At 46.2% G+C, this 16220-nt stretch overlaps 1 protein-coding gene across 1 annotated transcript in view; it reads left to right on the top strand.

Moving 5' to 3' along the window:
* The first annotated feature begins 7570 nt into the window (after positions 1-7570).
* Positions 7571-16220, top strand: part of PLEKHM2 (pleckstrin homology and RUN domain containing M2) — a 60498-nt gene continuing 51848 nt past the window's right edge. The window contains exon 1 of the mRNA XM_049771963.1: positions 7571-7716. Coding sequence (XP_049627920.1) covers positions 7657-7716 — 60 coding nt within the window. The 5' untranslated portion in view covers positions 7571-7656. The remainder of the gene's footprint in view (positions 7717-16220) is intronic.

Raw genomic sequence — 16220 nt, 5'->3', positions numbered from 1 at the left:
GCTTGTTTAACAGGGAAGAGCCACAAAGGTAGTTGGGTCTTTTTAGACTGACTGTGTTCTCATGAGCCAGAATGGCAGCCAATAGGATGGGAGGATGGGGCCTATAGGCACCTCTGCCTGGGTGGAGTGGAAAGGGAGTAACCAAAGCTATTAAACTGGTCATTCAAGCTGGATTCCTCCTACCTGCCACCAACAGCTTTGTACGCCAGCCTCTTTCCTCATTCAAGGACTATGCCTTCTGCCCTTAATCTCTTCTTTATGCATTTAGTGACAGCAGTCCCCATCTCTCTCGCATTCTGTCTTTTGCCCAACTCCACATAGGCTGCTATCTTTCCTTTCCTTGAACTCTGAACTAGTAAAAAAAAAAATGCTCTGGGTTTAAATAACTCAAGACTAGCTCTTTGGGTCCAGAGAGTCCAGTAGTACAGTGGGTAAAACACATGTGGTCAACCTGGCTTTAATCCCTGGCACACCTATGGTTCCGTGAGTACTGCTAGGACTAATTCCTTATTACAAAGCCAGAAGTAAGTCCTAAGCATTCTCTACTGTGTTCTCAAACCCAAAACAAAAATACTTGGTTCTTTTTTAAACAATTAAAATTAGCTCATATGGGTGCCTACCAGAATATACTTCATACTACCAGAATAGTATGAAGAAATGTACAAGGGTTCTAGACTTAGAAAAAACTTATAGTGTCTGGATTCTGCCATTTGCTGTATGAATTTAAGCAATCTATTTCATAATTTTTTTCAAACCTCTCACCTGACGGTCCAAGGAGATGCCTCGCATAGAGGTTGTCAGGGATTTTTCCCAAAGGGGTTCCAGACTTTTGCACTTAAGACATATCCTCAAATTCTTTAAACTATCTCCCTGAGACTGCCTAAGTTTATCTACATAATAATTGTTCTATGACAGTACATTAGGCAAAGATATGAAATGGATCAGTGTATAGCACTTAAAACTCAAATATTATCATCACTGTCATTGAGAGCACTTGTCCTAGATCCTGAGGTAGAATATTGCAGTCTCTCTAAAAGTTTATATATCTTTTTATTTTTGGTATATAATTTATCCTTTAGTCAAATAAATTAAAAACAGAGAGACCAGAGAGACAGTATGGTGATAAGGCATTTGGCTTACATATGTTTAACCTCAGTTCAAGACTATGTTTATCAAAGTCCCTCAAGCACCACTAGGAGTGACTGACTGTAACAACCAAAAATTTGAAAACAAAATTGGGTTGGGGAGATAGCTCAAAGGGCTTGTGTGGGGCCGGAGAGATAGCATGGAGGAAAGGCGTTTGCCTTTCATGCAGGAGGTCATCGGTTCGAATCCCGGCGCCCCATATGGTCCCCTGTGCCTGCCAGGAGCAATTTCTGAGCCTGGAGCCCAGGAATAACCCCTGAGCACTGCCAGGTGTGACCCAAAAACAAAAACAAAAAAAAAAAAAAAAAAAAAAAGGGCTTGTGTATGTGCCTTGCAAGCAGCTGACCTCAGTTACATTCCAGTTACTTACTAGTCCCAAGTAGTAGCATAAGTGACCCAAGTACCAGGAGTCGTCCCTAAGCACACTGGGTATGATCAAAAAACCTAAAATGATGGGGCTGGAGAGATAGCATGGAGGTCAGGTATTTGCCTTGCATGCAGAAGGATGGTGGGTCGAATCCCAGTCTGTAGACCCCATATGGTCCCTCAAGCCTGCCAGGAATGATTTCTGAGTGTAGAGCTAGGAGTAATCCCTGAGCGATGCCAGATGTAACCCCCCCCCCAAAAAAAAAAAACACAAAATACCCTAAAACCAATGCCAATCATCATAATAATCACCACAATCATGGATTTCTCCTTGGAAACTGAGAAGAGGTAGGGATCTTCTCTGTCTTGTTTGTTCTTTGGGTTTTTGTTTACTTATTTTGGAATCACATCAGGCATCTCAAGGACTACTTTCAGCATGGTGCTCAGAAGTCATTCCTAGTAGTGTTCAAGTGTTCACATAGCATTGGTGAGAAATGTGGGTCCCCCTGCAGGAAAAGCATGCACTCCAGCTAGCTGAGCTACCTCTCTGCCTAGGATATGTCTGGTGTGTGATCCATCACCAGAGAGATAGCATGGAGATAGGGCATTTGCCTTGCATGCAGAAGGATGATGGTTCAAATCCTGGCATAACATATGGTCATATGGTCCCTCGAGCCTGCCAGGAGCTATTTCTGAGTGTAGAGCCAGGAACAACCCTTGAGCGCTGCTGGGTGTGGCTCAAAAAAAAAAAAATAGAATAAGCTACTGGGGCTGGAGAGATAACATGGAGGTAGGGCATTTATTAGCCTTGCATGCAAAAGGTCGGTGATTCGAATCCCAGCATCTTCTATGATCCCCCGAGCCTTCTAGGAGCCATTTCTGAGCATAGAGCAGGAGTAACCACTGAGCGCTGCCAGGTGTGACCCAAAAACCAAAAAAAAAAAAAAAAAAAAAGAATATGCTATATTAACTATTATTTTCAGTGTAGGAGCCATACCCAATAGTGTTTGGGGGTCACTCCTGTCAATACTGGGAGACAATGTGGTACCTGAGATAGAACCTATGTATCCTGCACACAAAGCTGCCTATTGAGCTCTCTCTCACCCCAGAATTAGTTTTTCAGGGACAAAGTTAATACAGGGGCTACCTCAGTTCATTCAACCTCAGTTCATTCCCAGGTATCACATACAGTCCTTTAAACACCACCAGGGATTACTGCTGAGCAGAGCCAGGAATAGCCCCTAAACATTGCCCAAACCCACTTCTCCCCCACAAAAATATCAATGCAGGCTTAAGAGATACACAGCGGATAAGATGTTTGCCTTGCACATGCTGACTCAAGTTTGATCCCCAACATCCCCCGAGCTTGCCAGGAGTGATTTCTGAGTGCAAAGCCAGAAGTAACCCCTGAGCACCACTAGGTGTGGCCTAACATATATATATATATATATATATATATATATATATATATATATATATGCAATATAAGGTGCGGAGTGGTGGCAAATGTGGTAGGGGGTTTGCCTTGCATGCACTAACCTAGGACAGACTGCAGTTCAGTCTCCCGCATCCCATATGGTCCCCCAAGCCAGGTGATTTCTGAGCATATAGCCAGGAGTAGCCCCTGAGCGTCACAGGGTGTGGCCCCCCAAAAAACTAAAAAATATATATACAATATATATGATAAAGTATATGATAAATACATATATAAAACATATATATATATCAGTGCTTCATATGGGTACTTCATATGGGAAGCTGAGAGTGGACTTGCTTGAGAAGAGGTTAAAAAACAAGGAGATAAACTGGCGTGTCTTAAGAATTAAAGGGTGGTGGGGCCGGAGAGGTGGTGCTAGAGGTAAGGTGTCTGCCTTGCAAGCGCTAGCCAAGGAAGGACCTCGGTTCGATCCCCAGGTGTCCCATATGGTTCCCCCAAGCCAGGGGCAATTTCTGAGTGCCTAGCCAGGAGTAACCCCTGAGCATCAAACGGGTGTGGCCCCCAAAACCAAAATAAATAAATAAAATTAAAGGGTGGGCCCAAGAGACAGTAGGGCAGCTAGGGCACGTGCCTTACATTTAGATTCGGCCAACCCTGATTCAATCCCTGGTATTCATACTGGTCCCCTGAGCCCTGCTAGGAGTGATTCTTGAGTGCAGAGCCAGGAGTGACCCTTGAGCCTTGCTGGGTATGACTCAATAACAAAAACAACAACAATAAAACATAGTTCAAAGGTGATCATTTAATATATTTGTTGTAGGGGCCAGAGAAATAGCACACTGGTAGGGCGTTTGCCTTGCATGCCATCAACCCAGGACGGATGTGGTTTGAATCCCGGCATCCCATATGGTTCCCTCGTGCCTGCCAGAAGCGACTTCTGAGCACAGAGCCAGGAGTAACCCCTGAGTGCCGCCGGGTATGATCAAAACAAAATAAAACGACAACAGGGGCCGGGCGGTGGCGCTAAAGGTAAGGTGCCTGCCTTGCCTGCGCTAGCCTTGGACGGACCGCGGTTCGATCCCCCGGTGTTCCATATGGTCCCCCAAGCCAGGAGCAACTTCTGAGTGCATAGCCAGGAGTAACCCCTGAGCGTTACTGGGTGTGGCCCAAAAACCAAAAAAATAAAAAAATAAAACAAAATAAAACGACAACAACAACAACATGTATATATATATATATATATATATATATATATATATATACATATACATACATATTTGTTGTATATCTGAAACCAATCTGTCTTTTTTTCCATGTGAAAACAAAGAATATGGGCCCGGAGAGATAGCACAGCGGCATTTGCCTTGCAAGCAGCCGATCCGGGACCAAAGGTGGTTGGTTCAAATCCCGGTGTCCCATATGGTCCCCCATGCCTGCCAGGAGCTATTTCTGAGCAGACAGCCAGGAGTAACCCCTGAGCACCGCCATGTGTGGCCCAAAAACCAAAAAAAAAAAAAAAAAAAAAAAAGAAAAAAAAGAAAACAAAGAATACATGTTGACAGGTTATTTTGTTTTGTTTTGTTTTTGTTTTTGGGTCACACCCGGCAGTGCTCAGGGGTTATTCCTGGCTCCAGGATCAGAAATTGCTCCTGGCAGGCACGGGGGACCATATGGGACGCCGGGATTCGAACTGATGACCTCCTGCATGAAAGGCAAACGCCTTACCTCCATGCTATCTCTCCGGCCCCTGTTGACAGGTTTTGTTTTTTTTCTTTAAGGAATTAGAAGGAAGAATTAATGGATGTATCGATGAATGATGCCAAGTATCCTAGGGAGGAAACTGAAAACTCCAGTGTAAGTGGTTTTAAGAGACAGTGTGTGCTGGGACTGAAATGACAGTACACTGGGTAGGGCGTTTGCCTTGCATGTGGACAACTCAGGTTTGATCCGGCATCCCATATGACCCCTAGAGTACTGCCAAGAGAAACTCCAAAGTGTAGAGCCAGGAATAGTCCTGAGCATCACCGATGTGACCCCCAAAAGAAAAAAAGTGAGAGGGAGAGAGAAGGTATGTTGTTTGGGGTGGGAGGGGGGATAAATAAGGGATTTGTTGATGAAGATTTTAGAGGTGTTAGGGATAAGGAATTGAGGCCCTCATGAAACAAAGGAATAGAGAGGTGGGGGTAAGAAGAGGAGTAGAAAGTGGCTTAGAACTGAAAGCATGGGCCCGGAGAGATAGCACAGCGGCGTTTGCCTTGCAAGCAGCCGATCCAGGACCAAAGGTGGTTGGTTCGAATCCCGGTGTCCCATATGGTCCCCCGTGCCTGCCAAGAGCTATTTCTGAGCAGACAGCCAGGAGGAACCCTGAGCAACACCGGGTATGGCCCAAAAACCAAAAAAAAAAAAAAGAAAAAAAAGAACTGAAAGCATGAGCACAGCAATCTTCAATCTTACGTTTTGGAAGTAGGAAGGACACCAAGATGATGCCATTGGAGGTCCCCAGGTGACTTACATGAGGAAGAGAGAGTTAGAAGCCCAGAGGGAATCTTTTGCCTTTTATCTCCACCTCTGCCACCCAGGAATGGCTGGGAGATCTTGGACGTATAAAGCCTGTAATGAGCCCCTATATAGCACAGACCTCAAGTCCCGCCAGCTTCATTAGACTGCAGTTAAGCCGCATCTAACATCCACTTGATCTGTCTGGCATGGATGTTGATCCCTATCACCCAGTTTCTCAGGGAGCCGTGGGTTCAGGCTGAAGTGAGGAATAGCTCTTTACGAGAAAGAAGAGTCAATCTCAAATCTTAAGCAGCCTTTTTGGACCATTGCCCTCGTCACAGAAAAGAATTCAGGAGGAGATGAGCAATGAAGTAAAGACAGACTTTATTCAAAGGTACTGAGAAAGGGGAGTGAGTGGATAACAAAGAGAGAACAGGGACTTCTCCAAAGGTGAAGAGAACTTCAGGACACATCTCAGTGTGAAGTAGGAAAGCATGACGGTACACATCTCAAGAGGGACCAGAGTGATAGCATAGAAGTAGGGCGTTTGCTTTGTACATGGACGACCTGGGATGGACCCAGGTTCAATCCCTGGCATTCCATATGGTCCCCAGAGCCTGCCAGGAGCGATTTCTGAAAGTCCAGTGAGTGCCGCCAGGTGGGGCCCAAAAACAAAAAAAAGGGGGGGTGCTGATGACATATGCTCAGGCACCATGTGTGTGGGCCAAGAGCGTCCATGTTTACAGCACTGACACATGGGTCCAGGGAATACATATGTGTGTGTTCCTTGTTCCAAGTTGGCATATACAGGATTTCTCCAAACCTACCCATGTGGGACTTTCTACGAAGGTTATAAGTCCTGTTGCGGTTGCCAGGGGGAAGAGTTGGGGTCAGTTGATCTCTAACCTTCCTTTCCTGGCTTTTGTTCCTGCTACAGGAGCAAGGGACAAGAGTAACTTCCTAAAATTTCATGTCTTGGATTTATCATATCTCAAGAACTTTTGTTACATCCCAAGAATGCATTGCCATGGGTCAGGACAACTTTCCCCATCTACCTGCCTTCTTCAAAGGGACCCCCAAAAGTTAGACTGGGAGGTGAAGGCCAGGTGGCTGATGAGGGACTGAAGGTCCACTTCTGCAGACAGGATAAAGTACAGGACAAATTAAGGTTGCCGGTGGCTATGAGCAGGCAAAAGCCAGATGAGGAAAGCTGGAGTTTGTGTATTAAACCACCCCAGATCCCAAAGGGCTTGGACCTCGAAGCTATCTAACTAAAGGGCACTGAGGAGTGTTTCATGACTGGAACATTTGAGGGCCTCTAGGGTGCCCAAGCCTGAGTGGGTGGAAGGATTTGGTGGGGGGGGGGTCTTTGTGAAAGATGGCAGGGATCTGGGACTGTGGGCTGAGGAGAAATGGAGACAAGGGCCTATTTAGACTAAGATGCTCAGGGCTACTCCGCTTGCTTGTCTGGTTTGATTGAGGCCTGGGGGAGGAGAGGGATGCCAAATTCAAAGAACAGAGCAAGTGTTGGGATGTCTGGAAGTGGAGGTACTGACTCAGGGTCTCTGGAGTGTCAGCCAGAATGGAGATATGAGTGTAATAGTGGTGGTGGTGGTGGTGATGGTTGTTGACCCGGAGGCAGGGACTGAACCCAGAGTCTCGCAGCACTGGAGGGTTGTTTAGATGTGTGTGTGTGTGTGTGTGTGTGTGTGTGTGTGTGTGTGATGAACATGTGTGTGAGCATGCATGACTTCCAATGCATGTGTGTGCGTGGGAGAGGGTGGGAGCCTGTGTTTGCAGCGCTCACTCAACGGGTGGAAGAAGCGTGTGCGGATGTGTGTGTCTGCGTGTGATCGGCGGGCGAAAGGGGGTGTCTCGGGGTCCCGGGAGGGCACCCCAGATCCGTAGGAGGCCGGGGAACCTGCAGGGCCACGGCCCTGGCCGGCCTTGGCGCCGCCCCGCCTGACATCAGTTCCTGCCGCCGGCGCCGCGCACAGCCCCGCGGGCGGCCTCCTTCCCCCGGCCGGGCCGCGGCGGACGGACGAGCGATCGGGGAGGCGAGGCGAGGCGAGGCGAGGGCCGGGCGGCGGGCGCCGGGCCCCGCGTCCGGCACGACGGAGCCCCCGCACGGCCGGCGGCAGCGGTTGGCGGCGGCCCCGGGTCCCCGGCGCGGGAAGCGGCGGCGGCGGGGAGGCGAGGACCGCGCCATGGAGCCCGGGGAGGTGAAGGATCGGATCCTGGAGAACATCTCGCAGTCGGTGAAGAAGGTGAGCGAGCGCGGGGGGCCCCTGGATCGGGCCGGGCTCACCCCGCCACCCCGCAGCCTCGCAGCTATTTGGAAAGAACCCAGTGGGTGGGTGGAGGGTGGAGGGTGGAGGTCAGCACCCCCACCAGCGCTGCTTGCTTGCTTGCTTGCTTGCTTGCTTGCTTGCAGCCGGGCCCTGCGCCTTGGGGTCCCCGGAGTCTCCTGCCCCGGGGACCCGCTGGCCTGGCAGCCCCGCCGCAGTGCTTGAGGATGGGCAGGCAGGCCTCCGGGGCCCCCGCATCGCATCTGGAGCAGGGCAGGGGCATTGGGGAGCGAGGGACTGAGCACCCCGCCCCGGGTGACATTGTCACCGGGCGCTGGGAAAGGGCCCTTACTTATTTCTCCTTGGGTGATCTTGCTCAGAAATGACACTTTCCTTCCAAGAGGCTTATTCCTAGCTCGGACTGAGAATCTCGGGTTCCTGGGAATTGCATTTTATTTATTTATTTGTTTGTTTGTTTATTTTTGGGGGGGATAGTATCCCCGTGGGTATCACCGTGGACCAGGTGGCACCTAAAGCACATTGCTGTCTGGGGCTCCCTGCAGTTGCTCTATAGTCCCAATTTCAGAGAGAAATAATAATAAAAAAAAAAAAACCCAAAAACTATGTCTAAGGAAATCAGTTTATCTGAAAGAGCTCCTTGCTTCGAGTTCAGAGTTACTTAAGAACTGAACCTTACTTACTAAACGAATTAACCTTATCAGCTAGAACCTTAAAAAAATTTCTAAGTTATATTGCTGGATTTTTTTCCCCCTTCTTTCCTCCCCACATTTAAATTCCAGGCTCCACTAATAGGCTCTGAAGCTGGTGGGTGGAGAGCCTGGTGGGTGGAGAGAAGGGAAACTCATCCCATTACTTTTATTACTTCATACCGAAGTGGATGGATAAAATCAACTAGGTATTAACAAAAATGTCCCTTCACTTAAGCTTCTTCCAAAGTAACAAGGGAGGCAGTTTCGTCTTTCCTAAGAAGGTCTAAATTCAGAATACTCTCTCTGAAATGTACTTTTAAGTACCGTTGCAGGCATTCTGGAAGCTTTGTTTAAAAGTTGTTAGGCCAATAGAATGGGGCATCAATTTTTTTTTTTTTTTGCTTACTCAAGGAGTTTGGGATGAGCCAATACTTTGTTAAAAGGCAATGCATCTTTCTTCATGCGAGAGAAAGGAAGACTGCTGACCTTGTGATCTAATCTGGACTGATGATCGCATCGAATAGGCCAAGTGGTTTTTTGGACTTCCCCAAACGGGAAAGAATCTGATTGAAAGAGTGTAGACACAGAACTCTGTCCTCTGTGTGAGCCTGGATCTTTGTAGGCGGGTCTTTAAATCAGACTGTCATTAACAAAGGAATTGAGTGTGCTCTCAGGATTCTGATAATTGGACAGCACATTTCGTGATGTCTAATGTACATAGAGTTTAAATTGAGCACTCTAAACTGGAAACCCATCCTGGATGCATAGCTACCAAAGGTATGACCAGCTTCATAGTCATGAATTCTGGAGCCAGAAACAGAACAGGGCTAAGGCACTTATCTTGCATGTGACCAACCCTAGTGCGATCCTTGGAGCTACATTTGTCCACAGACCTACCCCAGTATCACGAATAAAAACAGATTCTGGAGTTTGGCTGCCCTGTCTTAACAAAAGTGTTCCCTGTCGAACAAGTTCCATGTTTGTCCTGCCTGCTGATACCCTGTGAACTTGGGTAGGTTTCTTCTCCAACCCTCAGTTTCCTTATCTCTAGAGCAGGGATAAAATTAGGTTTGTTGAGATGCTTCTATGAGAGTATATATTTAAGAGCATTTAGCTTGGTGCTTGGGCCTATCTTAATAAGTTGTCTTAAACTGTTTTGGCTGCTGTACCAAATTACTCTGGATCCAGTAGCTTATAAACCACATAAATCTATTTGTCATGGTTTGTGGTGTCTCACTTAGATACTAGTAAAGAGTATTGTTTACACAGATTTCCTGCTATGGGGTCCTTATTTTTTTTTGTTTTTTGGGTCATACCCGGCAATGCCCAGGGGTCACTCCTGGCTCTTCGCTCATCGCTCCTGGCATGCTCAGGGGACCATATGGGATGCCAGGATTCGAACCACTGTCCTTCTGCATGCGAGGCAAATGCCTTTACCTCCGTGCTATCTCTCCGGCCTGGGATCCTTTTTCTTGTTTTGTTTTTTTTTTATTATCTTTATTTAAACGCTGTGATTACAAATATAATTGTAGTTGTATGATTACAGTCATGCAAAGAACACCCCGCTTCACCAGTGCAGGATTCCCACCACCAATTTCCCAGATCTACCTACTCCCCACCCCACCCACACCTGTACTCGAGACAGGCTTTCTTTTTCCCTCATTCATTCACATTGTTATGATAGTTTTCAGTGTAGTTATTTCTCTAACTGCACTTATCATTCTATGTGGTGAGCTTCATGTCATTAGCTGCACCTACATGGGAGGATGGGGGGAAGTAAGGGTTGGGACTGAGGCAGTAAAATATTAGAAATGAGCTTTGTAGGGCAGTATCAAGGTCTGGGGTCCTTTTTCTAAGGGGACTGTGCTATTCATGAGTGAGAACTTTATCCTCACAATGTAAGAACCTCCCAAAGCCTCCACTGATCCTCCTGGTAGTAGCATATTGGTGATAGGATTTCAGTAAGTGAATTTGGGGGGGGGGGGGGAAGAAACGCTGAGAATGGACTAGAGAGATAGGACAAAGGTAAAACCACTTGCCTAGCATGCGACTATGGCTGCAATCAGCTCTAATCCTAGCAGCACATGTGGTCACCTGAGCACAGAACCAGATATGGCCCCAAAACAAAAGGAAGAAAAGAAAGGAAAGGAGGAAAGGAAGGAGCAGGAAAGGAAAAAAGAAAAAAGGAAGGAGGGATGGGTTGGAGCTGGTGGCGCTAGCGGTAAGGCGTTTGCCTTGAGCATGCTAGCCTAGGACGGACTCTGGTTTGATCCCCTGGCCTCCCATATGGTCCTCCAAGCCAGAAGCAATTTCTGAGTGCAGGAGTAACTCAGGAGTAACTCCTGAGTGTCACCGAATGTGGCCCAAAAACCCCCTAAAAAAAAGGGAAGGAGGGAGAGAGAGAAACAGAAAGAAAGGTCTTTTGCTTATAAAGAAAAGCAGTAACTTTATGTTGGTAGAATCAATTTCTCATTTTTAACAGGGTCTAAAGATAGCTATGTACTTCACCACCAGAGAGAGAGAAAGTATTTTGGTTTTGAGCCACATCTAATGGTACTCAGGGCTTAATTCTGGCCCTGCACACAAGGATGATCCTGGTAGTATCATTGGAACCATATGGATGCTGAGTATCAAACCCTGGTTGACTGTATTGAAGGTAGCACCCTGTCTGCCATACAATTTCTCTGACCCATCCCAGAGAGTTCCGTTTTGTTTTGTTTTGAATATCCCTTTGTACTTGGTCACCACTCTCTTTGCTGTTTCAGGGAATTTTTATTTCATTTGCTTCATGAAGTGCATTGATTTTTGGGTCAGTAGGTGCTGCTAATAAGAGTTGGATTACAGTTGTAGGTGTTTGCTACTTTGAGCATTAGCCCAAGTTCTCACACAGTCGGGGTAATTGCTCTCTACCTCCCTGAAATTTTTCTACCAAATGTAACCACTCTCTCCAGTAGTATTGTTGAGTCTGGCTATTTGAACACCAAGATTTTGTGATGATGAATAGACACTATAATACCAGTCAGACAATGCATTACTGCTGTACTGAGAATTAACTCAGCCACCCCGGTTGTGTGTGGCTGCCTCCACGACCACAACAAGTGACACTCAGGGCACCATGTTGTGCCTGAGATGGAACTAGGATCAGCTGTACATCACATGTTCTTTAGCCACTGTCCTCACTCCAGTCCCTTGTCATTTTGATAAGCTTGAGTGTCTGTTACCCATGTAGCAGCAGCCTATGTCCCTCAGTGGTTTGTATATTGTTTGGAGAGAAAATGAAAGAAATATGGTGGTGGGGAGCGGTGCGGTGGCACTAGAGGTAAGGCGTCTGTCTACCTTGCAAGCACTAGCCTAGGATGGACCTCGGTTCAATCCCCCAGCGTCCCATATGGTTACCCCAAGCCAGGAGTGATTTCTGACCGCATAGCCAGGAGTAACCCCTGAGCGTCAGTGGGTGTCCCCACCACCCCAAAAAGGGAAGAAATATCAAGGGGCCAGAGCAATAGCATAGCCTTGAATGTGGCTGACCTGGGATGGACCCAGGTTAATTCCCAGCATCCCATATGGTTGCCGAGTCAGGAGTAACTCCTGAATGCCGCCAGGTGTGGCCCAGAAACCAAAAAGAAAAAAAAAAAAAATAAAAGAAATATTGAAGTCAAGGAGAAGTCTACAGTGAACGAGTTTAACAGAGGGACTTTCAAGGTACATGCTTGCCTTGTATGTGGCTGACCCCAATTCAGACCCTGACATCATATGGTCCCCTGAGCATGACTAAAACAAATATAAAAAGAGAGCTAACTCAGTTTAGATAAATTGGTAGGATTTAGAGAAGTAGAAGACATTCAGGATAGAAGGAACATCCTGGGCGTGCCAAGGTAAAGGGGTTGTACGGATGATGTTCACAGGACAGTGAAGGAGATGGACTTGTTTCAGAAGTGATAAAGGGTTCTGCTTTGACCCTTCAAAGTCTGGAAAGTTCTTTGCATGGAAGGTGTGTCACAGAGTGGAGATATACATATGCAGTTACCAGGATTTTGTTTATTTGTTTGTTTGTTTTGGGGGCCTTCCCAGGAGTGCTGGAGACACCAGGGCAACACCCTGTGGTGCTCAGGAAAGCTGTGTGGTACTGAGGATTGACCACTAGGCTAAGCCCTCTGAACTACTGTCTCCTTGGCTGACTGGGTCTGGATTTGACACTGACTACTTTGCCCCTGGCAAATAGCTATCAGCCTCAGCAATCAGAACCTATTAATAGTGTTGGCAATGAGAATTAGTTATAGAAGATAATATATTTAAATCACCTAGTGTAATGCCTCGCACATTGTAAGGCTTAAATAAATACGAGCCACCATTACCACTTGCCAGACTCTGTGTGAACTCTGCAGTTTGTTTTCCCTTGTGCCGAGTTCAGTCAAAAGTTTACACTGCACTTCTCTGCTCGGTTTTTTTCAAACTCAGAATTTGTCCAACGTTTTATTTGTTTGTTTTCTTTTTCTATCTTGTATTGGAGCCACACCTGGCAATGCTCTGGGATTTCACCTGCCTTTACAGTTAGGAATCACTTGTGGCTCGAGGGATGCTCGAGGGACCATATTGGATACGGATGATCGAACCTAGGTCAACCATGTGCAAGGCAAGTAAGTGCCTTACCCTGCTGAACTATTTCTAGGCTCCAAGTTTAATGTTTTATTTACTTATTTCTTTTTTGGAGCCACACCCGATGGCTCTCATCCTGGCTCTACACCCAGAAATCGTTCCTGGGAGGCTCAGGGGACTATATGGAATGCCAGGGATTGAACCCAGGTTCATCCCAGGTTGGTAGCGTGCAAGACAAATAACACTACCATTGTGCTATCAGTCTGGCCCCCAATCAAATGTTTTATTAGATGGCAGATGTTTTTTCCATCTATATGTTCTTTGTTTCAACTACTCAGTTTTGCTTTTGTAGCTCAAAGGCTCCCACTTACAATCCACATAGGTTATGTGCATGACTCTGTTTCATAGATATCCTTTGTCTGTACAGACAGGCCACAGGCTTGGTTTGGCCCACTGGCTTGACCTGATATAAGTATATGGACACATCCAAAAAGTCCTACCTGGGCTACCTATGAATCCTTTCTAGACAAACCAATGTGGGCTGTCTTGTAGATACCAGAGCTCTGTTTGAACTATTTGGTGCATTATTTCAGATTTGTGGAGTGATTGTAGGCCCTTAGTAAGGCCCATCATATGTCCCTTTATTCAGGTTTTCAAAAATATTTGTATCTTTTGGGGCCAGAGAGATAGTACAGTGCAGTAGAGCATGCTTTGCATGCCACCAACCCAGGTTTGATTCCTGGCATCTCATATGGTCGGCCCCCTGAGCACCTCTAGGAGTAAGTCCTGCCAGATGTGGCCAAAAAGGAAAAAAAATACAACTGGGCCACTGCCTCCAGCTCTGGGAAGGAAGCAGTGAACAAGGTAGATGGAAAGTGCTATCTTCATGGAAGAGATATTCCAATTTGAAGAGAAGAGAGATACATTAGTGAGCAAACCAAATCCAAGGTGATTTCAGATTGTGAAAAGGACTGTAAAGGCATTAGGCAGAGTAAACTGGTAAAGAATTGGCAGGGAAGTTTGCTCTCTAGGAGAGAGTCAGAGAGGACAGGCCTTAGTAAATGGCATTGCATCCAGCACAAAGTATACTGCTTTCTAATGAGAGGATGAGCGGTTATTCTAATAAAGTGAATAGTTGGTTTTTAAAGCACACAAAGAGCATGGAAGAGTGCAAAATAGGCAACTGGTCCATGATCTCTATCTCCTTGACCCCGGTTTCATTCCCTGTTTACAATGGAGTGTGGTATTGCTCCTGTAAGATGACCTTCTCCTTCTTAGAACATCCCAGTTCTCCCACCTCCTTACTTTGGGCACTTGGCCTTCAAGGGAGGTTCTGATTTGGCCAGGCACATTCTGGTCCAAGCTTGGTTAATGAGCTGCAGCAGTTCGATCAGCTTGTAGGTGCATCTGTAAAGGTTGGTTCAGGAGGCCACTGTCCCTCAAATCTCTATACTTTGGATAGATTAGATCTACCCATGTATATGGTTGTAACCCATTATCTGTGTTTGCTTTCCAGGGTTTCTGTTAACAAAAATCATCTACAGTCCCAAAACACTATGTGCAGTAAGATACTTTAGGGGTTCATATTCACATGTAGAACTTTTTTTTTTTTGGTTTTTGGTTTTTGGGTCACACCCGGCAGCGCTCAGAGGTTACTCCTGGCTCTATGCTCAGAAATCACCCCTGGCAGGCACAGGGGACCATATGGGATGCCAGGATTCGAACCACCGTCCTTCTGCATGAAAGGCAAACGCCTTCCCTCCATGCTATCTCTCCGGCCCCCACATGTAGAACTTTTGGTCCGGATTTTTTTATTATTAATGATTGCTATTACTTTCTTACTGTATTTAATTTGTAACTTAGACTTCATCATAGATGTGTATGGTATGAAAAAATAGTCGAGACAGGATTCAGCACATGCATGCGTCCAGGCACTGGGGATCATGCACTGGGGATCTTTAGATGTGACTTGTGGATGAGGTGGCACTACTATATGTTAATAATGTGAAAGTTCTGGAGCCGGAGAGATAGCATGGAGGTAAGGCATTTGCCTTGCATGCAAAAGAACAGTGGTTTGAATCCCAGCATCCCAGATGGTCCCCCGAGCCTGCCAGGAGCGATTTCTGAGTGTAGAGCCAGGAGTAACCCCTGAGTGCTGCCAGATGTAACCCAAAAAACAAACAAACAAACAAAAAATAATAATGTGAAAGTTCAGGGGGCCAGAGAGACAGTACAGTAGGTATCTCTAGGTTTGATTTCCTGGCATCTAGTGTCATTCCCAGAGAACTTCCAGGAGTCATTCCTGAGTTCAGAGACAGGAATGACCCCTACACTTTGCCAGGTGTGGCCCCCAAAAGAACAATAATAATAATAATAACAATAATAATAATAATAATAATAAAGAGCTCAGACAGCATATTTCTAGAGAAGACCTGGAAATTATATCTATAAGAATTATATTGACCATTCAGTTTCAATCAATAGTTTTGTTCTTTCTGGTTTCACGGAAAGACTCTTTGGACTTTTAAAATCTTCTTGTTGTTATTTTTGTTTTTGGACTACACCCAACAGTGCTCAAGGGTTACTACTGGTTCTGTGCTCAGGAATCACTCCTGGCAATGCTCAGAGAACCATGTGGGATTCTGGGAATCAAAACCAGGTTGGCTTCATGCGAGACATTTTGGTTTGGGGGCCACACCCAGTAGTGCTCAGGGGTTACTCCTCGCTCTGTGCTCAGAAATCACTTCTGGCTGGCATGGGGGACCATATGGGATGCCGGGATTCAAAGCACCATTCATCCTGGATTGGCTATGTGCAAGGCAAATGCCCTTGCAAATGCCGCTTTGCTGTCTCTCCAACACCTGGACTCAGGGTTGTTTTGTTTGTTTGGTGTTTTGTTTTGTTTTTTTTTTGGTTTTTGGGTCACACCCACCGGTGCTCAGGGGTTACTCCTGGCTTTGCACTCAGAAATCACTCCTAGCAGGCTCGGGGGACCATATGGGATGCCAAGATTCGAACCACTGTCCTTCCTGGATCAGCTGTGTACAAGGCAATCGCCCTACTATCTCTCCAGCCCTGGACCCAGATTTTTAAATCTGAAATCTGAAAAGTTCTAAAATCTGAAAGTTTTAAATCTGAAAAAAATTTTTTTTTAATTTTAAGTTCTGAAAAATCTCT

Source organism: Suncus etruscus, chromosome 4 (assembly GCF_024139225.1).
Source record: "Suncus etruscus isolate mSunEtr1 chromosome 4, mSunEtr1.pri.cur, whole genome shotgun sequence".
NCBI classification, from domain to species: domain Eukaryota; kingdom Metazoa; phylum Chordata; class Mammalia; order Eulipotyphla; family Soricidae; genus Suncus; species Suncus etruscus.
The sequence above is the reverse complement of the archived record's forward strand: the minus strand, read 5'-3'. Positions and strand labels throughout refer to the sequence as shown.